General features: G+C 41.7%; 1 protein-coding gene across 2 annotated transcripts in view; it reads left to right on the forward strand.

Annotated features, from left to right (window-relative positions):
* The first annotated feature begins 6114 nt into the window (after positions 1-6114).
* Positions 6115-23327, forward strand: part of phc2b (polyhomeotic homolog 2b (Drosophila)) — a 30480-nt gene continuing 13267 nt past the window's right edge. Inside the window, exons 1-7 of one of the 2 annotated variants that reach the window (XM_034584770.1) lie at positions 6115-6249; positions 16905-17241; positions 19398-19559; positions 19697-19774; positions 20270-20431; positions 21371-21505; positions 21801-22095. In XM_034584770.1, coding sequence (XP_034440661.1) covers positions 16963-17241; positions 19398-19559; positions 19697-19774; positions 20270-20431; positions 21371-21505; positions 21801-22095 — 1111 coding nt within the window. In that variant the 5' untranslated portion in view covers positions 6115-6249; positions 16905-16962. Of the gene's footprint in view, positions 6250-13546; positions 13704-16904; positions 17242-19397; positions 19560-19696; positions 19775-20269; positions 20432-21370; positions 21506-21800; positions 22096-23327 lie in introns of those variants that run through there. The other variant, XM_034584769.1, reaches the window with a different exon arrangement.

Here is a 23327-nt window from a genome sequence, read left to right on the forward strand (position 1 = left end):
GTCCCTAACCCTAATCGTGACCAGTCCTTGACTAACCCAAACCGTGATTAGTCCATGACTAACCCAAACCTTAACTGTGACCAATCCTCAACTGACCCAAACCGTAACCGTGACCAGTCAACGACTAACCCTAACCTAAACCATTACCAGTCCAGGACTAACCCAAACCGTAACCGTGACCAGTCCACGACTAACCTTTTTTTTGCCTGTCCAGCTTGGATGCTCCGGATATTTTTTCTTTGTGATTGACATAATTTCTTGCACATTCAATCATTCAGACATTTCATGTAATTTCACAGTGTGATAACGACCAAGATACTGAGAATAACCAAGAAAATATGAAACACCGACATGAGCATTTTCTCTGCCATGTATAACTTAAATAATTGACATGCCTGTAATTTATATGTTTATATATTTTATGATTTCAGACTCAGACAAAGAGAATTTCTGCCAAAATGTTTACTTGAATATCACTGATTCAAAGATTCTCGTTTATACGGTAAGCTGCAAGACTTACACAGCACATACCTTCACATTTATCTAAAGACGGTTCCACGTGGGCCGGTGAGCTCATTATCTCATTCAAGATAATAACGTTGAGGGTTTTATCTTATGTTTCATCACCCATCCAAAAGAACAGGAACAGTGACAGGTTAAATCCCCTTTTACATCACAGGAGTTAAGTTGTAGATGAAAACAAAGGCAGGAAGAGATAGGTAAGATATTCAAATCTGGGGTTCTGCTTTTATAATAGCCACATCATCGGAAGTAAAGAAATCATAACAGAGCGCGTATACATTGTGTTTTATATAATTTTATATTTGATAACATATCTCTTAGTCATGTCATATTAGTCGTGTGTGTGTGTTAGAAGTGATACGACATTATAGATTCATGTATAACTTTCTGGCAGCTGAGAGACTGATGGTAAAAGTAAAAACACGGTGCAGCCACAGAACACAAACCAGTTGCACGGCCCATTCACCGGCAGTGAACCTCCCTTTAAAGACACTGGACCGTTGTTCGTCCACACACACACACACACACACACACACACACACACACACACACACACACACACACACACACACACACACACACACACACACACACACACACACACACACACACACACACACACACACACACACACACACACACACACACACACACACACACACACACACACACACACACACACACACACACACACACATCCCTGCCCACTTTACTCAGCGTGTTGTAATGTCCATGGCAAAAATCCTATTATTTTGATCGGGTGTGAGGAAATTGAAGTAATGAGCGCGTTGGTTCGATGGCCATTCAGTGTCTGCCGAGAAGCAGGAGACACTGTAGGCTACTGTAATACAGCTGAGCTTTTTTCCCCACTAATGGTTCTTTAAAGAAGCACATTGTCTTATTAAAGAATAAATAGAAGGAAAAGGAGACGTCAGGCTGCTCGAGTGGAGATATGAGCCGACAGAAAGGGACGTGATGCAGAGGAAATCCTTGTGAACGCTTTCCAGGATGCCACAGAAGAGTCTTAACTCACGTCCAGAACACTCACTGGAACAAACTGGCCAAATGGTCACTTCTCCTGTATGAATGTGGGCTTGGCAGTTCCTTTGATTGCTTCATACTGCTTGTAAATGAATGGAAAGTAAATATTGGAGATAGTGATACCAGTGCACCATGATTAAGAGTCTGACGCAGAGGTCAATGCACCAGGATGTCTGTATTCGCCAAACTGTGTTTTTTATTGTGAAATCTGTCTCATTCAGCGGGGAGGGGATGTCTGCTGGAGCTGAATCAGACGAAATATCCTTCCTCACAATTGTCATCCCCACTGTACAAACACAGAGTGAGACAAATCAACAATGAGCGAAAAAAGCGAGAGACTCACAAACTAATAAGCAAACTTTGATGCTTGGCCGTCACTCCCTGGCTCTGTTCAAAAGCAGTTCAAAAAAGGCATCAAGGTGGTGGTTTCGATTCGCTTTGAAGAAAATAATAAAAGCAAACACAACAGCAGAGGCCAGTGGGGAAGCAACTGCGCACGGCCTTTGACTCTCATTGTTTCATGGGAACAATTCACCTTGTTCCTGGATTCTATTTTAAACACATTTAACTCTCCTGAAATATTGTACTGAATATATAATATACTACCGAAATATTCTCATGCACTGTTTCAGATTTCAGACCAGACTTAAACTACAGGTTGAACATTTACATTTTCTACATGCTGGTAGATTCAAATCTCAGTTTTACATATGAAACAATCCTTGGATTTTGTGTGTCATGCTCATACAAACATATATTTTCAAGAAACCATAAGACTCCTCTATTTAAAAGTGTGAAATGAGTCCTGCTCAGTCAGTCTGACTATTTCCTACACTTTATTTTTAGTTGTGATTTTATTTCCTGTACAATTGCTTGTCCTGTGCAGAATGGTAACATGGTAGCACCCTCTTCTGGATGAGAAATGCAACAACGCATCACTATTCAAATCTATACAATCTAATATACAGTATGTGGGTACACGTGGGGAATTTCTGAATGACTCAATATTATCTGGAGCACAATGTCCAGGATGAATAAAGGTTGTAAAAAATCCCACCCTTTACCCTTTATCCTCTTACTAAACCTCATCGTTCCTGTGATGTTTGCTTTTCCCTGTTTGACTAATTTAACTGCCATGATGTCACACGTCCCTCTGATGATCTCAAGCATGATTATATTTCCCTTTGATTTTTACGTCTTCGTAAGGGGAAAACCATAAATTGATGATGGTCCCTGGGTCTGCATTGGTCAGGCCTGGGTTGCGTCATACTGTAACACAACCTCTCTGTTGAAGTGTTTGCACAACGTTGAGACATAACAGAAACAAAACAATAGTGTGAAGGGTTAGGAATTATTCACTGTGCAATAACCGGGTGAAAGATTTCTCAGATAAATTACGACACTGAAACTCATCGGCAGCATGTGGGACAAAAAAAGGGGAACAGTGTGTGTGGCTACACAACTATCAGGTCAAAAGGTCCCGGGACAGTTTGACAAGGTTGCAGTTGTTGACAGAACTAATTTAGGAAAGTTTGACTTTAAAGCAGACTAGAGTTTCGACCTGAGGATATTTCAAGTCCTAACTTCAGCAGAATAAACTCTGCCGCAGATGTTCAGCATTTTTTAAACTTCATGTCAGGCTTCTAAAACTACGTAGATAACGACGATGCATTACCAACAAAACCATTCCAGTGAAGTCCAACCAGTCAGGTCTGAGCCAAACCTCTTCACAGCACAGAACATTTCCTCATGCCCGTCATATTTGCTCTGATGAAACTAACATCGTAAGCAGGTTTTCTTTTTGTCACTAATTACCGGACTGTCTGTCAACAAGTAGTTGCGGGACTATGTTGGATTTTTAAGAGCAACACGAACATATCATTTTGTTCACTTTACATGCGGGGGGGGGGAGTTGTTCTGCCACAAATCCACTCATGTCCACTCCTGAACATCTCATGTGGGTTTTAAACCTTGAATTTTATTTTCAAATGATTATTAGTCCACTATGACATTTAAGCAAAAAGACAAAAGGAAAAAGCTCATCCTAGTGTCACTGGAGCGTTTTCAAAGCAGAAGTGTTCCCTGTAGTAAAGATCCATGTTATGTAATGATTGCTGTACAATATCCCAGGGGAAGTGACTTCCATTCATTCATAGAAAGAGAAGCCACAAAGGGGAACTTGTTTTATTGCATATGTAGTAATCCCCATGACCTGTAAACAAAGTTTAAAGTGTAAGAGAGGTGCAAGGCCTGAGCTTCTCCACAGTGACAACTCTCCAATCAAGAGGTGTCACTTTCACTGAAGATTCAACATTTATTATTTGCCCTGTAAGACATATTATCATAAAAAAAAAACTCAGTACCTTTATTATTATCTTTATCTGCCAGATTGTGTGTTTTTGTGTATTGTTGTGGACACAGAAATAATGTCCTCAATGTCCACCTGGATCCTCAGTAAACCATCAAAGAAATCAGATTACATGAATAATAACAATAAATGGGCTATCATATTTACCATATTGTGAATAATATATATATAATATTTAATATATATTTAATATTTTAAAAGTTGACATAATGCAGGGATTATTTTTCATAATGTAAGTTTGTTTCAGTCGTGTGGAACATTATACTGAAACTAATGCTGCTTCACTATGTTTTGAACACTGGGGATGTTGTGACTGTGACCATGTGACCAAAGAGGCTTCATTTGGTGAAAGATTCAGAAACACAACTTACTAAACAACTCAGTGACTTATGTACACGCAGTACCGTCTCTTTTTGGCTGTGTTTTTGCTTTTATGTTATAAATACATGTATATTTATAATAAAGAAATGTTTCTGTACTTCTACGTAAGAGGATCAGGTAACAAAGGCTCGGTGACCCACTCACAAAACATTAAAACTATAAATCAGTTTCATGTTTTCACTCTGTCTCCTGCTGTTCCATTGAGAAGCAGTGAGCTGTGGAGACACTGGGACACAGAACACCACATCTCTGACTTTGTTGAAACCGACGACCAGTCAAGCTGATCGGGAGCCCACATAAATATTCCATTAAGATTCTCATGTATAATCTACGCAGCATTACATGTGTCCCGGGGATATTTAATACACATCACTATGAAGGTATGCTGTGGCCCAGCAGAGCCGCTGTTTGAGCTCAGTGTTTCCTTTACCTCAACATTACTATCACACGGCCTCGCCTGGCTGCGAGCCCATAACGTGTCTTTGGGGATTAACCAAATTACTGGAACGATACTGTGTTTGTGCTGATGCTGCGTGGAACGTATCGGGGGAGCTATGAAAGAGCCGATAATTAACTCGGGGGGCCAACCAAATAAGTCATATTCTGATTAATTATTCAGTATTTGCAGGCGGATGAACGCACGCCCTGCTCATATTGCAGGCAACCCAATAACGACACCGCTGAAGCATTAGCGATTCATTGCTGTCCGTTTTATTGCCTTACCTGGTCACTTCCATCTGGATACACATTAGAGATTCAATGTCTAAACAATGTTACTTCACACTGTTTATATAATGTTGAGAGATTTTGTATTAGGGCAAAACACTTTGAGTGTATTTCAGAACATGTACATTTATACTTTGACTTGAGTCATTTTTAATACAAGTATCCATACTTACTTGAGTAATGAATGTGTGTACTTTTACCACCCATGCAAGTAAAATATATGCAACATTGTGCTTTTACGTTTACATTTACTCTAGTATAGTACTTAATGTACTTTGATTTGCACCAGTGTAAAAGTCGTTGCCTCTGACCTCAGCTCACACCATCAAGAACCCACGTGAGCTTTCAAACTGTATTGATGTGACACAAGTCTCAGTTTGCTTTGCACAGATACAACTGGAAGAAAACGTTTTACTTTTATAATTTGAGTTCATTTGAGAACCTGTACTTTTATACTTTGACTTCAGTCGTCTTTAACACAAGTATCTGTACTTCTACTTGAGTAAAGAATGTGTGTACTTTTACCACCTCTGCAAGTAAAATACATGCAACATTCTGCTTTTACGTTTACATTTACTCAGTTAATTTGCAGCAGTGTAAAAATAGTTGCTTCTGTCCTCAGCTAACACCACGAAGAACCCATGTGATGCTTCAAACTACGAGTACTCTCAGGTGGCTTTGCACAGATACAGCTTGAAAAAAACTTGATTGGCTTATAGTTCGTTTCAGAACCTGTACTTTTAAAGTATTACGTGTAGTACTTGAGTAAATGTACTTGCTCGTGTCCTCAGCTCACACCTTGAACAACCCATGTGTTGTTTTCGCAGAACTATAAACAGAAACGGTGCAGGGGTTAAATTCTCGGTGTTGCCATGGTGATGAAGACAGCGGCCGCCTTGACAGGAGCAATGGAGAGAGGGAGGGAGGGGGGGGGGGGCGCTGTTGATTGACAGAAAAAAAGGGGGCGGGGTATACCACAACCCTCGCCGCCCATTGGCCAGCTCCGAGTCACGTTGCCAGTTTGGAATGCAAATGAAACGAGTGGCCGGGCCCCGCCCCCTGCTCCGCCCCCTGCTCCGCGGGTCTGACGCAGCAGCAGCAGCAGCAGCCCGAGCGCCTCCGGACGCTGATGGTTGTAGAAGCGCCGGAGAAACGGTGAGGGAGCGCGGCCAGCGAGAGGAGCGAGCCCCCGCGGGGACCCACGACTAACGGTGAGGCGACGGAGAAACTCACCGCTCGGTTACGGCGGTGGGCACCCGGGGGGGAGTTGGGGGGAGGCACGGCGCGTGTGTGTGCATGTGTATGTGTATGTGTGTGTGTGTATGTATGTGTGTGTGTGTGTGTGTGTGTGTGTGTGTGTGTGTGTGTGTGTCGGAACGCGTGAGGGGAGAGAAACGGTCGCACAAGCTAACGTCTCCTCCGGGGGCCCCCCTCCAGCCCCGGGCAGCGGGGGGGGAGGCTCCGGCTCCGGCTCGCTCACGCCACTCTAACGGCCCGAGTTGAGTGCGCGGAGCCTCGTGTTGGTTAACAGAGCAAAAAGATCAGAAAAAAAAACAAACATGGTGGCGGATGAAGTGTGGCTAACAGCGCGAGCTAATGTTGTGGTTGGAATCCGCGGGGCAGCTCCGGCTGAACGTGACCGTGAGAGCGGATGAACTTTTCTGACCTCAGCTTCCCCCCCCCCCCTCACCGGGGTTTCAGCTCAACTTTAGCCAGGTGCTCGCTGGAGGAACTTGGGAGGGTTTAGGTCGTGACCTTGGGGGGGGGGGGAATCACGAACCAGATGTTTTTACTTTTTTTGACAACTCTTGGATGGTGCTCACTTGGTTACTGTGGCCATGGCCGGGCAGAGTGACCCCTGTGTGGGCAAAGTAGTGCCACAGTCAGAACCCCCCCCACCCCTGTGTTCAGCCAGTGTGTGTGTTGGTATGTTAGTCGACTTTACTCTTGTTTTGTAAACCGATTAACCGTTTCTGTCTTGTTTTCCAAGCAGTAGTGACAGTGTCAGCTCCTCAATTGAAGATGATTTGTTGTTGCTCTCTGTCTTCGATTATAAACATCTGTAGGTTTGTAAGCATCAAGGCTTCAAGGATTTGCCAATTTATTTATTAGGCAAATTAAATAATCTGTGCCAGCAATTATTTTTATAAGTAATTCATTAAAATGGTTAAAGGGATAGTTCACCCAAAAATGTAAATACACTCATTATCTCCTCACCACTATGCCGATGGAGGGGTGGGGTGAAGTGTTCGAGTCCACAAAGCACTTTTGGAGTTTCAGGGGTAAACAGCGTTGCAGCCAAATCCTATAACGGTGACCAATTCTTCAAATTTATAAAACAACAACAACAACAAAAAAATGTCCATACTGCTCATGTGGTGTCATCCAAGTGTCCGTAAGCACCGACATTCAAATACCACTTGAAACAAGGTAGTTCTGCTAAAAACATGGTGTAAACGACCTCGTTTTAAGTTGAATATGAGGGCCGGGATGCCACTTGGATGACACCACATGATCAGTATGGAGGAATGTTATGTTGTTTTATACATTTGAAGAATTGGTCAACGTTATTGGATTTGGCTGCAACACTGTTTACCCCTAAAAACTCCAACTATTATCAGACAAAAGTCAAAACAGCACTTTGCTCGGCCACAACATACCTGTCAAGTGATGCGTATAAAACATCCTGGGCCAGATGTAATGGTGTGTAGATTATACATGAGAATCCCAAACGAATATTTACTACTTTCCAACTCTGATAAAATATGATTGCTTTTCCACTATCTGACATTTTATTGACCATATAATTGGTTAAGATAATCAGCTGTTATCCTCCTCTTTGGTTAGTTGTATCTGGAAGTGTTTATTCTACAAAAGGTCATAAAAAAGTGAGAATGCATGTTTATGCTCATGTGGAAAATGATTGAGTAACTGCATAACAAATTTCTTTTGACATTGAGCAACATGTTGACTATTTGAAAGTTTCAGCCCTGGCTCACACCACAGGCACCAAGTGTCTTCTTTTCTTTTGAGGTTGCCCAAAATGCAAATTCTCACAAAAGGATTGGGTCAGTCAGTTCACCAGTAAAAAAAAAACACACCCATAAAAAGCATTAGACGGACACTGTTTACCCTTCGCACACACTGTATGTCCCCCAATTAGGTAACTTTTTATATTTTAATGTCATGTTGAATGATTGATTAATCCAAATAAACATAGAATAATGTCTCTAATATTATTTTTTGCGAAAGTTAATGCATTTCTACACTATACTTTTCATAGTGACACCATGATGATGCATTTCTTACCATATGATCATAAACTATTTTATGATCTGTACAAGCTTGAGGTTGTGTCTGAAGGCCTATGTGTTACCTCGGAAAATGACTTTTGAAGTGTGCATGACATAATTTTCTGACTTCTTTATTAACTTTTCGGCGCAGAAGTCTGTGTTTACATTTACTGGACAATGTTACTATTCTTCATATTGGGTCACGTTTGTCGATTGGGGCCCCAGCTAATTATTGCCAATGCTAGACACCTGCTCAAATTAACCCCTTTCATACAGCCATGGTGGAATTATTCCACCTTGCTGCTCTGTATTAAAGGTACCAACAATTAATGGAGGGCCCTTGTTGTTCCACCATAAGCCAGCAAAGGATGTAGTAGCTGGATGGATGTCGGACAGACGTTCATGTGTTGTTACCTGCCATGCCTCTGATTCTGGAACCCTGACATGCAATCTAAAAGCAAACACGGGAACTCTTATATGCTGGCTTTTCTTGTTTCAGTGTAAGCAAGCAAAGATGACTTAATGGCGGCTCTTCTTAACACCAATATCGTGGGATGTCTGTTTAAAAGCAGCAACACACTGGGTGAAAAATAACATAGATTTTCTTATGCTCTTCTGGGGTTAATTTCAGGTTGACGCTTGTTTTAGGAGCGTCGTGAATTGGTGTCTGTTGAGAGTTATGTAAGTGTTATGAATAGGCTGATTTAAATCTGATGAGAGAGTTACAGCCACACATCATTCAAATATTTAGTTTAGACAGGTGATCATTTACATGTGAGATGGCCCCACTGCCCCCCCTCCAATCTCTACCCACTTTGTATTAACTGGCCTCCTGCATGGCCATCTATTAGACTCGATCATGATCAGCATCAGAGCTGCTTTACTCTTTACTTTCAAATTAACTCGGCAGTAATAGTTTTGTTTTTTCTTGTGCTGACTCAGCATACCAGGATACATTTTTGTTGGCAGGATACTCACCAGCTGTGCTCCCAGCTGTTCGAGGTGCCAGTTTCAGTCCCAGCAACAGCCAGCATTTCCACAGTCACACACAGGTTGTCAGTAGGCATGCATCATATCAGGAAATAATTGATTCAAAGAGAAAAGTTGTCAAGGTCAGGTTTGCTTGATTATGTTATGTTATATTTTTAAGATGGCCTATTTCTGTTAAATTGTGACAACTTTGTTTTAATGGGTCAAATCAACATCCAGTTTGTGCTCTGATAAATCATTTTGATGACTGAAGGGAGCAGAAGTTACTCTTTAATGAATCAATTTTGTTGTAAGGAGAATCTATGTTTACTACCCTGGTTCAGTTTACAGTTCACTGTTTGCACTTGGTACTTTTAGCCTAAAGTCATTCTAAATAAACTTAAAAACCTAATGTTTGCATCAAGACATACTGCAAGGTCCCATTTCAGTTGTGTTCACAATTAAAGCCTTGAATAGGAAAACTGACATAGCCTCCCAATGCTCACAAGTTAGTCTTGTTTTTCTACATGATCTGCTATGTTGGTTGCTGGTTGTCTTTGATTCAAAAACTGGTGTTGGCAAAGATTGCTCTCCATTATTTGGTCATCTGTTAATAACTTAATGCAGCCACACAGACAACTTTTTTTACACGGACTCTTGATCAATGTTTGGTCAAGTAGAGCGAGTTAAAAATGTTAAAATCATTACAAATCGGGTTCATCTAAAAGCAGGGTTTTTTATGTATCTGCACCAAGCAGCTTAATTACGAGCAAATCAAGACGGTACAGTAGGAGTCTACTGAGTAGAGTTTTAGCAGTATTACATTAACTATAAAATGCATGGATTAAACTATCCACTTATTAATATTGACAAGTGTCCAGCTGTCCCTATTATTCCACATCTCTGAAACTTAACATCATTTCAAATGCTTTGAATGTTGAGATAATCTCAAGAGAACAGCACATAATACAACATGTCAAATCAGGTCAAAGACCACTCTGCCCCAGTGATGACCTGTGAATGCATAGAAAAGAGGCTTATTGTTGATTATGTTGACTTTTGCACTTAGTGTTACAGTCTAACAATGATTTCAATCAGGATTTGCTATTATCATAAAATGAAATAACAATTGTATTGCACATTTGATCTAGTCTATAAAAAAGTAATAAATAAATGTATATTTGCTTATATAACCATTAATCTTTCTGAGTCTCAAGTGACCCACTGAAGTGTATTTGTTTAACTTTTGATGCCTGGTTCACTGGTGGAATTGATGTACATTTTAAGATCTTTTTCCGAGAGGCCATGAAGCACTGTGTTTCTCTGTGCTGCTGCTCATCTCAGCTCATACCTGACCTATTTTTTTTTTTCTGTTGGGCCGATCGACTCCTGAGAGCGTTGCCTCAGAGACTGCTTTGAAAGAACAGTGCGAATTGAAGTGTGCTGCTAATCTGCGAGCTTTGCCAGAACAATTTAACCGTGGTATTTTTAGATCAGATGGAGGATATTTCATTTTGTCTGTCATCCCACTGCCCCTCTCTTTGCCTGTGCTTTTCTGTCCACTTCTCCCATATTTATTTTGAGAGTTGTTAAGCGTCCGGGCAATTTTTAGTTTCCTTGGAGCAATGTGCACCTAGAGGGCGAGGGTCTTACTAAATGGAGCTGAACAGAAAAAGACCAAAGGCCTCTCAGGAGAGTCAAATGAAAGTGTTTTGTATTTTCACAGCGTGAGGCTACATGTGCCGGAATGGCACACGCTTAGCACACTTAACCTGGAAAGCAGCCAGAGTGTCTTTGTACCGGTCTACTCAGCTGTAGTAGGCGAGGTCCATCTGAGCCAGATAGCTCAATTTACGGCTAGCTGAACAATCTTGTCCTGGGATCAGTGGATATCTATGTCTTACACACTCTAACAAAGGCACTGCCCTGCTTGTTATGTTTGGACAAGACCCATTGACCATCATCTGCCTCTGGGGATGACCCCCCCAGCATTTCAGGAGAAGTGCTGCTTTTTAGAGCATAGGATGTGGAAACTGACTTTTACACTAGCAATTCATAAACAAGCTCTTCTTTTATTAGGAATTAGGGGAGGGCAAATGACATATCCCTTTGACTGTCAAGATTCTAGGGATGTCACGATATGTAGAAACTCGTGAAGACACCAGTCTTACTGACTACACCAAAACTTTTGGTTGGCTCAATACCAAATGAGTGCTTAATTTGATCTTAAATGTTTTGCTGCTAGACTCATCAACCTTTCACTTATAGAAACACTGTGCATGGTTGTCTTTTTTTAAATGCTGATATATTGATGCACAATGGTGGGGGGAGGGGGGTGGCAGGAAATGTTTAGGAAAATATCTGGAGCCACTTACAGCCCAAAAATTTTAGGAAAATGTCACTTCAGTGCATGTCGGAAAGCATCTTTACAGTATCTTCATTTTCTGGGAAAAAAACATTTCAACGAGCTTGAGTGCTCTGTCCATAGAGATTTATGAGTCTGGCTGGCGAATACTATCCAATGAGCCCTCCCCCCAAAAAATAAGTGAAGACAGACATAGAAAGTATCTAATTAATTTATTCAGCTCCATAAGGGCTGAATCAACGAGGGCTGTTTCTGTACAATTCGTTCTTTTGGAACTCGTTATGCCACAGATGCATCTTTTTGTTTCATTTCAGACTTTTCAGATGAATTATAATGAGTAGGGAGAAGTTTACTGATGTATTTTCAAGCTAACTACGAGTTCATGGGCCGGCAGGGTCTTTTGATAAAGAAATCTAAAAGGAAAGCTCCTATGGTGCTTAAATCATTTATTATTACTCTCCTCCCCAGAAGAGCTTGTTAGGCATCAGTCTTCTTTGGGAAAAAAATGTTGACTTTAACTGTCCTCAAGCCTCTTGCTAGATCACCCCTGACCCCCCACTTCACTGGGACCACTCTGTTTATTCTTGTACCTCAAAGCAGTTTGGGGTCCAATGCCTTTAGATCTTGACATCCAACATCAAGCAGCTCATACCAAACAAATCAGCCCCATCTCTGTCCCCCCCCCCCCCCTCCTCTGCCGCACACATGCTCTGCTCGCCAAGTGCGAGACTCGAGGCTTGCATGTCTGGCTCCACCGCCAGCTAATCTATATGCTAATGACAAGATAATAATCAATGAGGTTCACGCATGGTTGGCCCCAATCAATACCACATTGCACCAGCAAACCATTCAAATGGCTAGATTTCATACATGTAGACAGTTGGGTGGCGTGTTAATGTGGTGGGGCAGACCATAAGTATGCTATTATCCTCTGGTCTTATCTTCCATATTCCACGTAAATGCATTCATTTGTCATTAAGGAGAGGTTTGAATTCAAATGCAAAGCTATCCCATTTCACATTTATGAGGGATTTGCAATTTTCCCCTTCTATTGTTTTGCATTTCATTTTCACAACTGCTTTAATTGGTGGTTTGTCACTGTTGTGCTGTGAATTGGCGGAAATATGTCTCATAGGTTCCCATTTACTTTTAATGGTTCCCGTTTAAGCAGGGGTTCAGCAGGTTTATGGTATTTTTGCTAAAGGTATAGTCTACCATTACCTCACATAGGTGGCAGATACTTGGTAATGGCTGTCTTGGTGAATCAATTATTTTTCCTCAAACCTCAATGTCAGTAATGTCTCAAAATTGATTCTGATTACTGGCCTGCTAGTTAGATGGTGGGTTAGATGTTCACTTGTAGGTTATTTGTGGAAATTGTGCTTTGTGTAAATGGTTTAAAACCTTCAGTCTCCAAATTTGAGGCACTGAAATGAAAATTGAGCCTTCAATTTTCAGCTGTCCAGACCAAGAGTAGGCAAAATAAAGGATATGTCATCTCAGTGCTGTCATTTTAATGAAATGCCTCATTACCTTAGGTGTGTGGCTTTTCATAAAAAAAATAATTAAGGTGATGATTACAGTCCACCTTATGTTAGAGGGTCTATGTATCCTAAAAAAATGTCGGGCACCAGCAGAGGGGGAGGGGAGAGACGGAGTAAAATCATTACCATCATCTTCATTAGAGAGCATCCTGTTGTCCAATCAGCATGCTGCTCTGCACGGGGAATCCATAGGCACCCCGTTGGCTGTCGCTAGGATACCACATAATCAGGAGGCAGGCCGCGGCCTGGTTGGTGGAGTGGGGTGTTGATGCTGGGACGACGAGCTCGCTGTGTGTTGGGGGTAGAAAAGCGGGGCCGGGGATTTGGATACAGCACAGGAACACACTCGCACACGCTCACTCAGTCACTCAGTCAGCCAACCAGCCAGCCACTCAGTTTGGCAGACAAAGAAGAGCAACATCCTGCAGGAGGACAGCACACTCCCGGGGGATGGGGCATCATACCCCTGCATCGCGTTGGGGGGGCCGGAGGAGGTAGGAGCACCAGGGTTAGGGGGCTTTGTCTCAGCAGCAGCAGAGTACCCCATCCACACACAGGCATACATTTCTCTTAGGATCTCTTAGCTGCTAGCTGTTAAAGCCATTATCACACATCAATCGATTGGGGCAGCTGACAAATGTTTTCTTGTGGTAAATTTTTATGTGGCTCATCAGAGTTTTCCTTAATGTGAACACTGATTGAGGCTCCTGCACTTTCCTCACTGTGATCTTAGCTCTGGAGAGACAGCCAGTCTGTCTGACAGACTCTTAACAGCTCTCATCTTCCTGCAGGCTATGCAAATCCTCTAGACACGAACCTGACAGCCGGTTCCTGCGGTCCTGCAGCGCCGGCATGAGTCGATCAATATGTCCTCTTGAGAGGGATGTAAAGGGCTGAAATTGTGTTGTTATGGTTTTGACCGGGTCTTTGCAAATGCACTGCACACTGCTGGTGCTGCTTTGATGTGCTCTCATACACATTGGCTCTGCCACTTCTCATGGGTACCAGGTTTTCCCTGGTATCGGCTCAAAGCTTGATGTAGGGTTAAAAACCAGAGTGTGTGTGTGTATGGGGGTGGGGGGTTCTCCATCATACCCCGTTCACTGATGGATGAGTGACTCCTCTCAGAATGACTGGGGCTGAACTGAAGGCATTATTACCGGAGGGGATTCCCTCTCATCTACACACGCGGGGAGGCAATGGGAAGCAGACTGGGATGTAGGCTAATGAATACATACAGGCAGGCAGGCTTTGGCAGCAGCTGTGCTTTGTTTACAACCACAAACCCACTATTTCCTTATCTGGATATCAGCTTTTTCATAGAAACAAATATGTGGAAGGGAAATTTTCAAGTCATGACAAGCACTCATTGTTTTCTTGTGTTGGGATTTTTTTTAATTTATTTTTGTATTGTTGCGAAATAGATATATAGTAAATAGTATTTCCTGGTACTCATTCCTTATAATCTTGCTTCAATAATTCTAAAACGTCCTGTTTTGCATTTTGTATCATTTTCTTAATTGATATATTAATATTTACTCTAATTTAATTAAAATTAGTGTTTTCTGTTAAGAATCATTTAAAGTTTTCATTTCGAGGTCATTTAGTTCATTCGGTGCCTGATTTGTTTACTTAGACATTTTAAAGCTGTTTAGGTTCTTTCAAGCTGCCATTTTAAGGAAAAGCATATGGTTTAGTGAGATTGCAGTTTGTTTCCAAGTCTGCTTTGTGGCATAAGTGGGCCATCGAGCTGTGCTTTGGCCCCTAATCCGCTCAAAAGAATAATGAGGAGGAGGAAATAGCTTAAGAGTTGCGGCATGGCAGCAGCATTGCTCCTTATTTAATTACTTCCATCACACCCTCTCTCTTTACTCCAGCCCATTTAAAACCCTCCACATACTCACCCAACCCTCGACCTTCACATGCGCTCTTTCCCCTCCAGCCATCCCCCCCCCCCCCCCCCCCCCCCGATAACTTCATGTGTACACCTCTAACCTCAGGGCTAGAAATTCCATCCTCCCCGTTTTGGCCTTTCTTTTCAGCTCCGTTACCTCAGCTGTCACGCTGTTTGAATTCTCCTCCCCACACTCTCATTAATCCCTCCTTCTTCTCTACACCACCAGCATCTCAATCTGTTTCATAACTTATTATTCTTATCTTTTTTGTGAGAGCTCAGCTTCATCAAAGACTTCGGAAGTTGCCTCATATCCTTTTCACAACTTTATCTTTGCTTCTTTCTCCTCCTATACGCTTCTTCTCACTTCTCATGTTGAGCTACTCTCCGTCTCATCTGCTCTGAGAGCTCTGGACCTTGTTTCTCCCGTGCTAATGGATAGCGGAGCACCAGGGGACCAACCCTTAAAAAGGCTTTTATGGAAGGGCCTTAAATCATTGTGCTTTTTTTGTCCATGACCATGATTGACAAGAGCAAACGGATGTAGAAGTAGAGATGGCCTTTGTGATTAATGTTGTTTTATATAAACAAATTACTTTTTTTGCTAAACAAATAGACTGGACTCTTAATTAGAGGATTTTGAGTAATCGTTAGGCCTATAATGTTTGGTCTGTTTTTGATATGGTTGTATTTGTAACAGCCTCTTTTGCCTTCGCATTGAGCTTTGATCAAATATGCATGTTCTCATTTAGGTTAAAAGCTTCAGTGCTTGAGATACAGTTCAGTAATAATGTTTACTGCTGCTCTGCCTTTTTAAGCTGAATTTACTGGATATCATTAGATTCCCAAATTGCATTTTTGTGGGCTACTCTAACCGGCCTCGCTCTGCCTTGCCCCACTTTTTGTTTTTGAGAATGAAGTCAGACTCAAAGAGTAGAGTTTCTGAGTTAGTGTCTGTCATCTTAGGCTACTACAGGAGTAGTTTATTACTGGCTCCTAAATTTAGATGTAGTTTCAGTTTTTTTCCTGTCATGCATTAAAACAACAGACTTCAGAGGAAGTAGTCGTTTCCCAGTTGAGGCTCAGGTCGAACTGCAGATTTGTGGAATGCCCCTCTTAACCTCGCTGTAGTGTTCACAGCTGTGTTCACATCTGCAGTCACATGGATTATACTGGGAATATAAGAGGTTTAGGTGTTGTGGCAAAGCTGGTTGAGGTGTCCGGGCAGACAGCACATCCATGAAGGTGTCAGGGCTGTCACCGAATTTCTGTAATTTAATTTTGTTTAGTTTAGTTTTAGATTAAATGCATAAATATACCATGATAAATTATAGTAAAGAGCAGATTGTAAATAAAGGCTTTCAGTAATTACAATAAATATTTGTCTTTATTGATATTCCCAGAAACTGTATATTGAGCTGTTTTGCTCACTATGAGTTTGCTTAATGTTTTGATGGAACTTAGTGCGGTGCATTTGGTTGAAGAACATTTTGGCAGGTCATATAACTGCTTATTAAAATTTGCTTAAGATGGAAAAATACTTGAAGGAACAAACTTATCTGTAGTCATGAATACATACATTTTCACTGCTCACATTTCATTAACTGATGTAATTAATTTCTTACTTGACATTTAATGTGTCACATTTTCCTTCAGTTGAGTGGTTCTTGAAATGTCGTGCACAGGGGAATTTTAGCTTCAGTTGTGTTGTGACTGAAAACAATTAATTGGGTTTGGTATAGAGAAGGAAAATAGTGTGTCCTTTTTCTCATTCCCCTCTGTCTCTCTCTCTCTCTTCCAGGCACAGGAGAGCCATTCAGAAGAGCCGGGGGTCAAAGGTGAGAAGAGCAGAGGGCACCATGGAGAGTGAGCCGGGGGCCCCTGCCTCCACGGCTAGCAACACCGGGACCGCTACTTCCTCCATCACCAGTTCCTCCACCACCACAGCTGCCAGCAGCAGTAGTAATACCTCCAACACTACTGCTACTACTTCTACCACTTCCGCCAGTAGTAGTATTAATAATAGCAACAGTATTAGTAACACTACCAGTAGTTCCAGTAGTAGTATGACAACAGGAAGACAGACAGTGCCTCAGATATCTGTGTACAGTGGGATACCTGACCGACAAACAGTGCAGGTGAGCTTGGCTTGAATAAAAATGTCTACAATTGGATATTGCATGTGTGTGTGTGTGTGTGTTTTATACAAACTCAGGCGGCATTCACATTGAGATGCACATAAAGAAGCACACTTTCCTCTGCTCTACTGCCCTCTGTTGGTGCACAAAAAACTTCCAATAGAAGTCTGTGCATTTCCTCATCAGAGCAGTTGATGAAATACGAGGCACTTCTCTCTCTGATCAATATACTGATGACGGCAGCTCAAACAAACCGTCACAACACAGGATTTGTTCAAGTTGAAGGAAGGAATGCGTTCAATCCTTTAGTGCTCTTGACCCTTTGACCCTGGGATAAACCTCTGCAGAGGATTACTCTCCCTGAATAAGGTCCTCTCAACTTTTAGGGCTGATGCTTTGACAGCAGGGTTTTTGTATCATCTCACCCTCCTTTCCTTGTGCTCACCCTGCTGACAGTTAGAGGGCAAACCCTATTGACAGCAAAAAGCCCGCAGAGCTTAAGGGACTGCTGGTCATCTATGGTCAATGAGAGCTGAATGCATGTATGTGTTGCATCCCTGCTAATTGTACCCTCCTTCCAAGAGATGTGGGTCTGTATGGTCCACTGTCACCACAGACCACAGGTCAACATCCTTTCTGGTTGCTTGGCAACCAGGCAGAGGGCACTTCCAGAGGTGAAGGGTGAGGATTTATTCCCAGTGGTTTAGCTTTGTTAAACTTTGGTCAAAGAATTGTTGAGACTTTTGTTGCTGACTGTGATTGAGATTTTATGTGTGTTTGCAGCAAATACAAATTTTACACATTTTGAAACACTCCAATTGTGTTCATCTTGTCAGTCTCACACAATTACTGCAAATACACAGTGCACAATCTAATCCACAGTACAATCACAATGCATTCTGATTCAATACAGTGGTTTTCAACCATTTGTCAGTAGCTTGTTATGGTAGTGACATTAGTGCAGCAACAAATTCTGATTTTAATTATTAATTTATCTACTGATGTTTACAATTAATCATTAATTTAACTATAAATCATCAGGAAAATAATAACAAATATTAAACATAAATTCCCATTTTAAAGCTCTATGTGACAAAGGTGATGCTTAAAAGTGACCTATGTTTGTGGTGATCAATGAATTGATTGAATTGGCCAATTGTTAAATCTGTTTTGTGAAAATATATACAATAAATAAAAAACTTATGATTTACATTTTCTGAATTATCCCATAGAGTTATGTCTCATAATCAAACGCAGGCAGTAATAAACTGGCCCCTCATCCTAACCCTGAGGAGGATACCCTTTTTCACTTAATTGCAGCTGACAGGGTATCATGTCTCAGTCCTTAGTTAGGTTTTGCTTTTCCAAGTTTGGGCATATTCCCTGTAAATAAAAAAGCACCTTGCCTCATAGCCCGTAGCTTTTAACTCTGTAGTTAAAAGCTGTATTTCTTACGAATGCCAGCATCACTTGCCTTGTGTTGACTGTCCCTCGCAGTAATTTAACTTCATGCTCTCTCTGCTTTGACATTTGTGGGGCCACCGGCAGATTTTATGATACTGTTGCACGTTTTATAGACTGCAGATACAACGTTATGATTTCACACAGTGTTGTACACAGCTGTGTTTGTGGGGAGTGGGAAATAGCTGGAAGCAGGCGTGTGATTTGGGAATGTAGGAAAGAGGTAACACACACACACACACACACACACACAAATGTATACTTGTCACACAGTGTTTTAGATTCTGACGGCTGCATTGTTATTTCATGCAGGGCTCAGGAGGTGGAGAGGGTTGTCCACTAACCAGAAGGTCGGTGGTTCAATCCTCGCCTCCAGTCAGCATTCCAAAGTGTCATTAGGCAAGATACTGAACCCCAAATTGCCCCCGACGGCTGTACTGACAGTCTATGAATGGTGTGTGACAGAAAAAGCTCTGTATACAGAAGTATGTGTGAATGTGCTTTGAGTGGCCGGTGAGACTGGAATAGCTGCTCTATGAATGCAGTTCATTTTCCTATTCATGCAGAATTTGGGACAGATGTTTGTGTATCAGTGTAGCTGAATGTCTGTCTTTTTTTGTTTTGTGTTTCTTGGCCCCCCTTTTTGTGCAGAGTGCATTACTCAAACATCTTTGTTTGTCTGTCTTCATATTCAGGTGTTTCAACAGGCGCCACACAGACAGCCCAGCACAGCAGCACAGTACCTGCAGCAGATGTACGCTGCCCAGCAGCAGCATCTGAGGCTGCAAACTGCTGCCCTCCAGCAACAGCACAGCCTCAGCACCGCTCAGCTCCAGAGCCTGGCCGCTTTACAGCAAGTCAGTAACTGACCATGAACAAGTCATTTATGTTGGAGAGATAATCCTTAATGTTGTTGTTGACTTGGTGCAAGATATGTTTCAGGAATCGGTGTCTCACTCATTTACACCTATTTCCTGCTCTCATGTTGTAATAGGCCAGCATTGCAGCTGGACGGCAAAGCTCTTTACAGAACGGCACTTCATCTCAGCAAACAGGATCTACTCAGGCTACGGTAAGTGCACTTTTGAGTGTTGGGTCTGTCCTCTAAGAGCCTCTTAATTTTAACTTATAGTTGTCCATTAGATTATCAAGAAACTAAGTTGATTTAGCACCAAGATACTTAAAGCAATATGGGCCCCTGACTGCAGCAGCTCTGTGCATTGTGCTGTTTTGCTATTAAATTAAGTTGTGAAATGTTCTGGGTCCAATGAGTCCTTGAAATTTTGTGTATTTTACAAAAAGCACAGAACACCTTTTTGAAAATAGCAAAAATAGAAATTGACGTTCTATTGATATTCATACTTATAAAGACTCTTAGTGTTATTACAATAATTTGTGATAGTTGACTATTTTGTGTTGAGGTAATTGGTGCTGAAAAGTCTCAGAAGTTCAAGAATTTGGTGTGAAAGAAAGTGTGGAAACCCTGGTACTGGTGTGATGATATACATATCTGTACATGTACAGAGGTGTGTACACTAATTATCCTGCTCATCTTCTCCCCCATTAGATCAACCTGACCACGTCCCCGGCGGCGGCTCAGCTGATCAGCCGGGCCCAGAGCATTAGTTCCACCCCCACCAGTATTTCCCAGCAGGCTGTTCTGCTGGGCAGCTCCTCCGGCCCCACACTCACGGCCAGCCAGGCACAGATGTACCTGCGAGCCCAGATGGTGAGACCTGGGGCGTAGCCACTGGCACATTTACATAAGCGTGCATATATGCATAAACACACACACACACACACACACACACACACACATACACATACACATACATACATACATACATACCACTTGAATAAATAAGAATACTCCGGCTCAGATTAATTTCTCTGCAGAATAGGTGTGTGTTTTGGCATCGGCATGAATGTTATGCATGCATCTTCTGCCACAGTAATTGGTGCTTTATGTTCATCTTGCCACCAGAGTAGGTGGTCAGGATGATCTCTCCAGCCCCAGAGGGCTCATTACAAACACAGAGGAGAATTCCTTGAATATGTATGAATGCTCAGAAATCCCTTCTCGTGACCTACAGCCAAGGTCACATGTGTTACCTTGTCTGTAGGTTAAGATCCTGTTGTTTTTGAAGAATTGCTGAATGAATTCAAAGTCTTCACTTCACTCCACTGGTCTATTTTGGTGCAGCTGGTTGTCTGTAACTTGTTTGTTTCAATTTGCTGTAAATAATGCAGCTGCCAGTACAAACAGACTGTTCCTGCCTCCTCATTATAACCAAGTACACAGCATTATAGAATGTCTTTGATCATTGTGAAAGGCAGCAAAACACATTTGTCAGGTTAGATTGTCATAGCTTTTATTTATGGTGCAGGATTCCTGGGTTAAATTATTGCAGTAATTAATGTTAAATTAGAGATTTTCATTTATTTTCGTTTTTCCACACATTCACCATTTGATGTTCAAAACAGTGGAGGTATTTTATTACTTCAGTACTTTCCGTTTAAAGACACTTTTTTCAGAAATAAATGTGTATTTATGTGCTGTGGCTTTTTAACCATTAATTTTAAACTATTGTAGATAAAAGAACAATCAAATCCATGAATCTCGTTGTTTTTTTTTCATTCAGTTCTCCTTTTTGTCTTTTCCCTTCAGGCCCAGCAGAATAACCTGGTGCAGGTGGCCAGGAGCCTCAGCCGGGCCGTCCCTCTGTCCTCTCAGCTGATCTTCACCCCAACAGGCACCGTGACGGCTGTCCAGTCAGACGGCTCCTCACAGGCTTCCTCACAGGTATGGGATTTTTTTGTTCCTCTTTATTGTCACCAAAATTATAATTACTCTCTTAAATGTAGTGTTTATGTCCTCAACTGGAACCCGCTTGTAAATATAATCTTATATGCAGAGGTGAGCATCATAGTGGAGAATGTGAAATGGAAGTTTTAAATATTTTAACACATTTAACAGATCGAATGTATTGCACTATTGTAGTATTGTTTTTTTCTTTTAACACTATCATTATTCTGGAAAACTAATAAAATCTATTCCTTTAACCTAATATGAAAGTTGTATCCATGTTTCTGCCCAGAATCAGGTCCAGAACCTCGCCATCCGTGGCCAGCAGGGGGCGGCCACGTCTTCCTCTCAGACTCAGACCATGCAGGCTCTCAGTCTGAAGCAGAGCCCTGTGCCCATCCAGCCCACCCCGCTTATCAAGAATCCTAACCAGGGCATGCAGGTCGCTGCAGGAGGGAGGACCAGCTCCTTAGACAGCTCCTCTGAGGGAGGGAAGAAGGGCGAGGGCGCAGCAGTCACAGAAGTCCGAGCCATTAACATGAGCCGCAGTGTTACGGCTGTTAGTGCTCAGCCTCTCATTGCCCCAGGTAAGAAAATCTTGTAATCCCATTACCTGAAAAGTTCAAATACTGGTAAAGTATGTACAATGGAGGCCTTGTAGCCATGAAGCAGATAACAATCACAGCTAAACCAAAAGGGCCCAGACCTCTGCAGAAAAATGGAACATTTTTTAAGGAGTAAAAATAATAATAATAAATAGTACTGATATGGATATTAAAGTTGACACATTTGCTAGTTACAGCAGCCAAACTATGAAGATTTACTCCCTTTTATATCTTAAAAGATAGTAAAACAGACAAAACAAACAACATGAAGACATCTCTTTGGCCTGGAGGAAATTGCAATAGGCATTTTTCACTTTTCATTTCTAATTTTATAGCTCGGTCAAGTAACCCATAAAGACCTCCGGCGCCTGAATAAAAATGCACTCTACAACTTAAGCATTATTTTAAACAATCGCTCACAGATCTGACAGAATTGTCAACGGTGACAAAAACTCTCTGTCTCTAAAGCAGAAAGAGGCATGAAATGAAAAAACATTTGTTGGCTTAAACATTTGGATTTCATCATTAATGATTGCCGTTTCTTTTAACTTCATGAATATTTTTTACACACTCACACACCTAATTTGTCTGCGGTACGCCAATTCTAAAAGTGTCCCAAATCAAAAAGAAACACTGATAGCTTGGTCAACTTCCTTAAAATTTCTTACACATTTATAAATCAGGTATTTCACAACATACTTTTGAAATCCTGAATATCGATAGGTTGATCAAACAAGCTGTAATCAATAGCTTGTCTCAAAATTCCCCATAAGCCAGCCCAGGTTCAGTACATCCCCTGTCAGTATTTGTCTGTGTCTCTGACGGATAGTCCACACTGGCTACACAGTAAATGATGGGTATGTTAAATTTAAACCAGCTGCCTTTTTAGAAGGTCCATGTTATTTCTGTACATACAACTACACTCAGTGTTCCATAGGAACGTTTTTTTTGTGGGCAGATAGATTTAGCTGCCAGATTGTGTTCCAGCTGCTGCCTGCTTCTTCTTTTTTTTACAACACATGTACATTTTAAACCTTTAAATAGACGTGAGGCTTCAAGCCACTGACGGATATACAGTAGAAACGTGCTCTCGTGTTTATAGTAAGCTCAGATGAGAAGACGTGTTTTTACTCTTTGCACTTTTAATAGCTTTCTCCTGGCCTGGGAGTGTGACATGTCGGGGCCTGCATCACAAACCCATTCATTCAGTAAAG

The sequence above is a fragment of the Hippoglossus hippoglossus genome, chromosome 5, assembly GCF_009819705.1.
Source record: "Hippoglossus hippoglossus isolate fHipHip1 chromosome 5, fHipHip1.pri, whole genome shotgun sequence".
In the NCBI taxonomy this organism is placed as follows: Eukaryota; Metazoa; Chordata; class Actinopteri; order Pleuronectiformes; family Pleuronectidae; genus Hippoglossus; species Hippoglossus hippoglossus.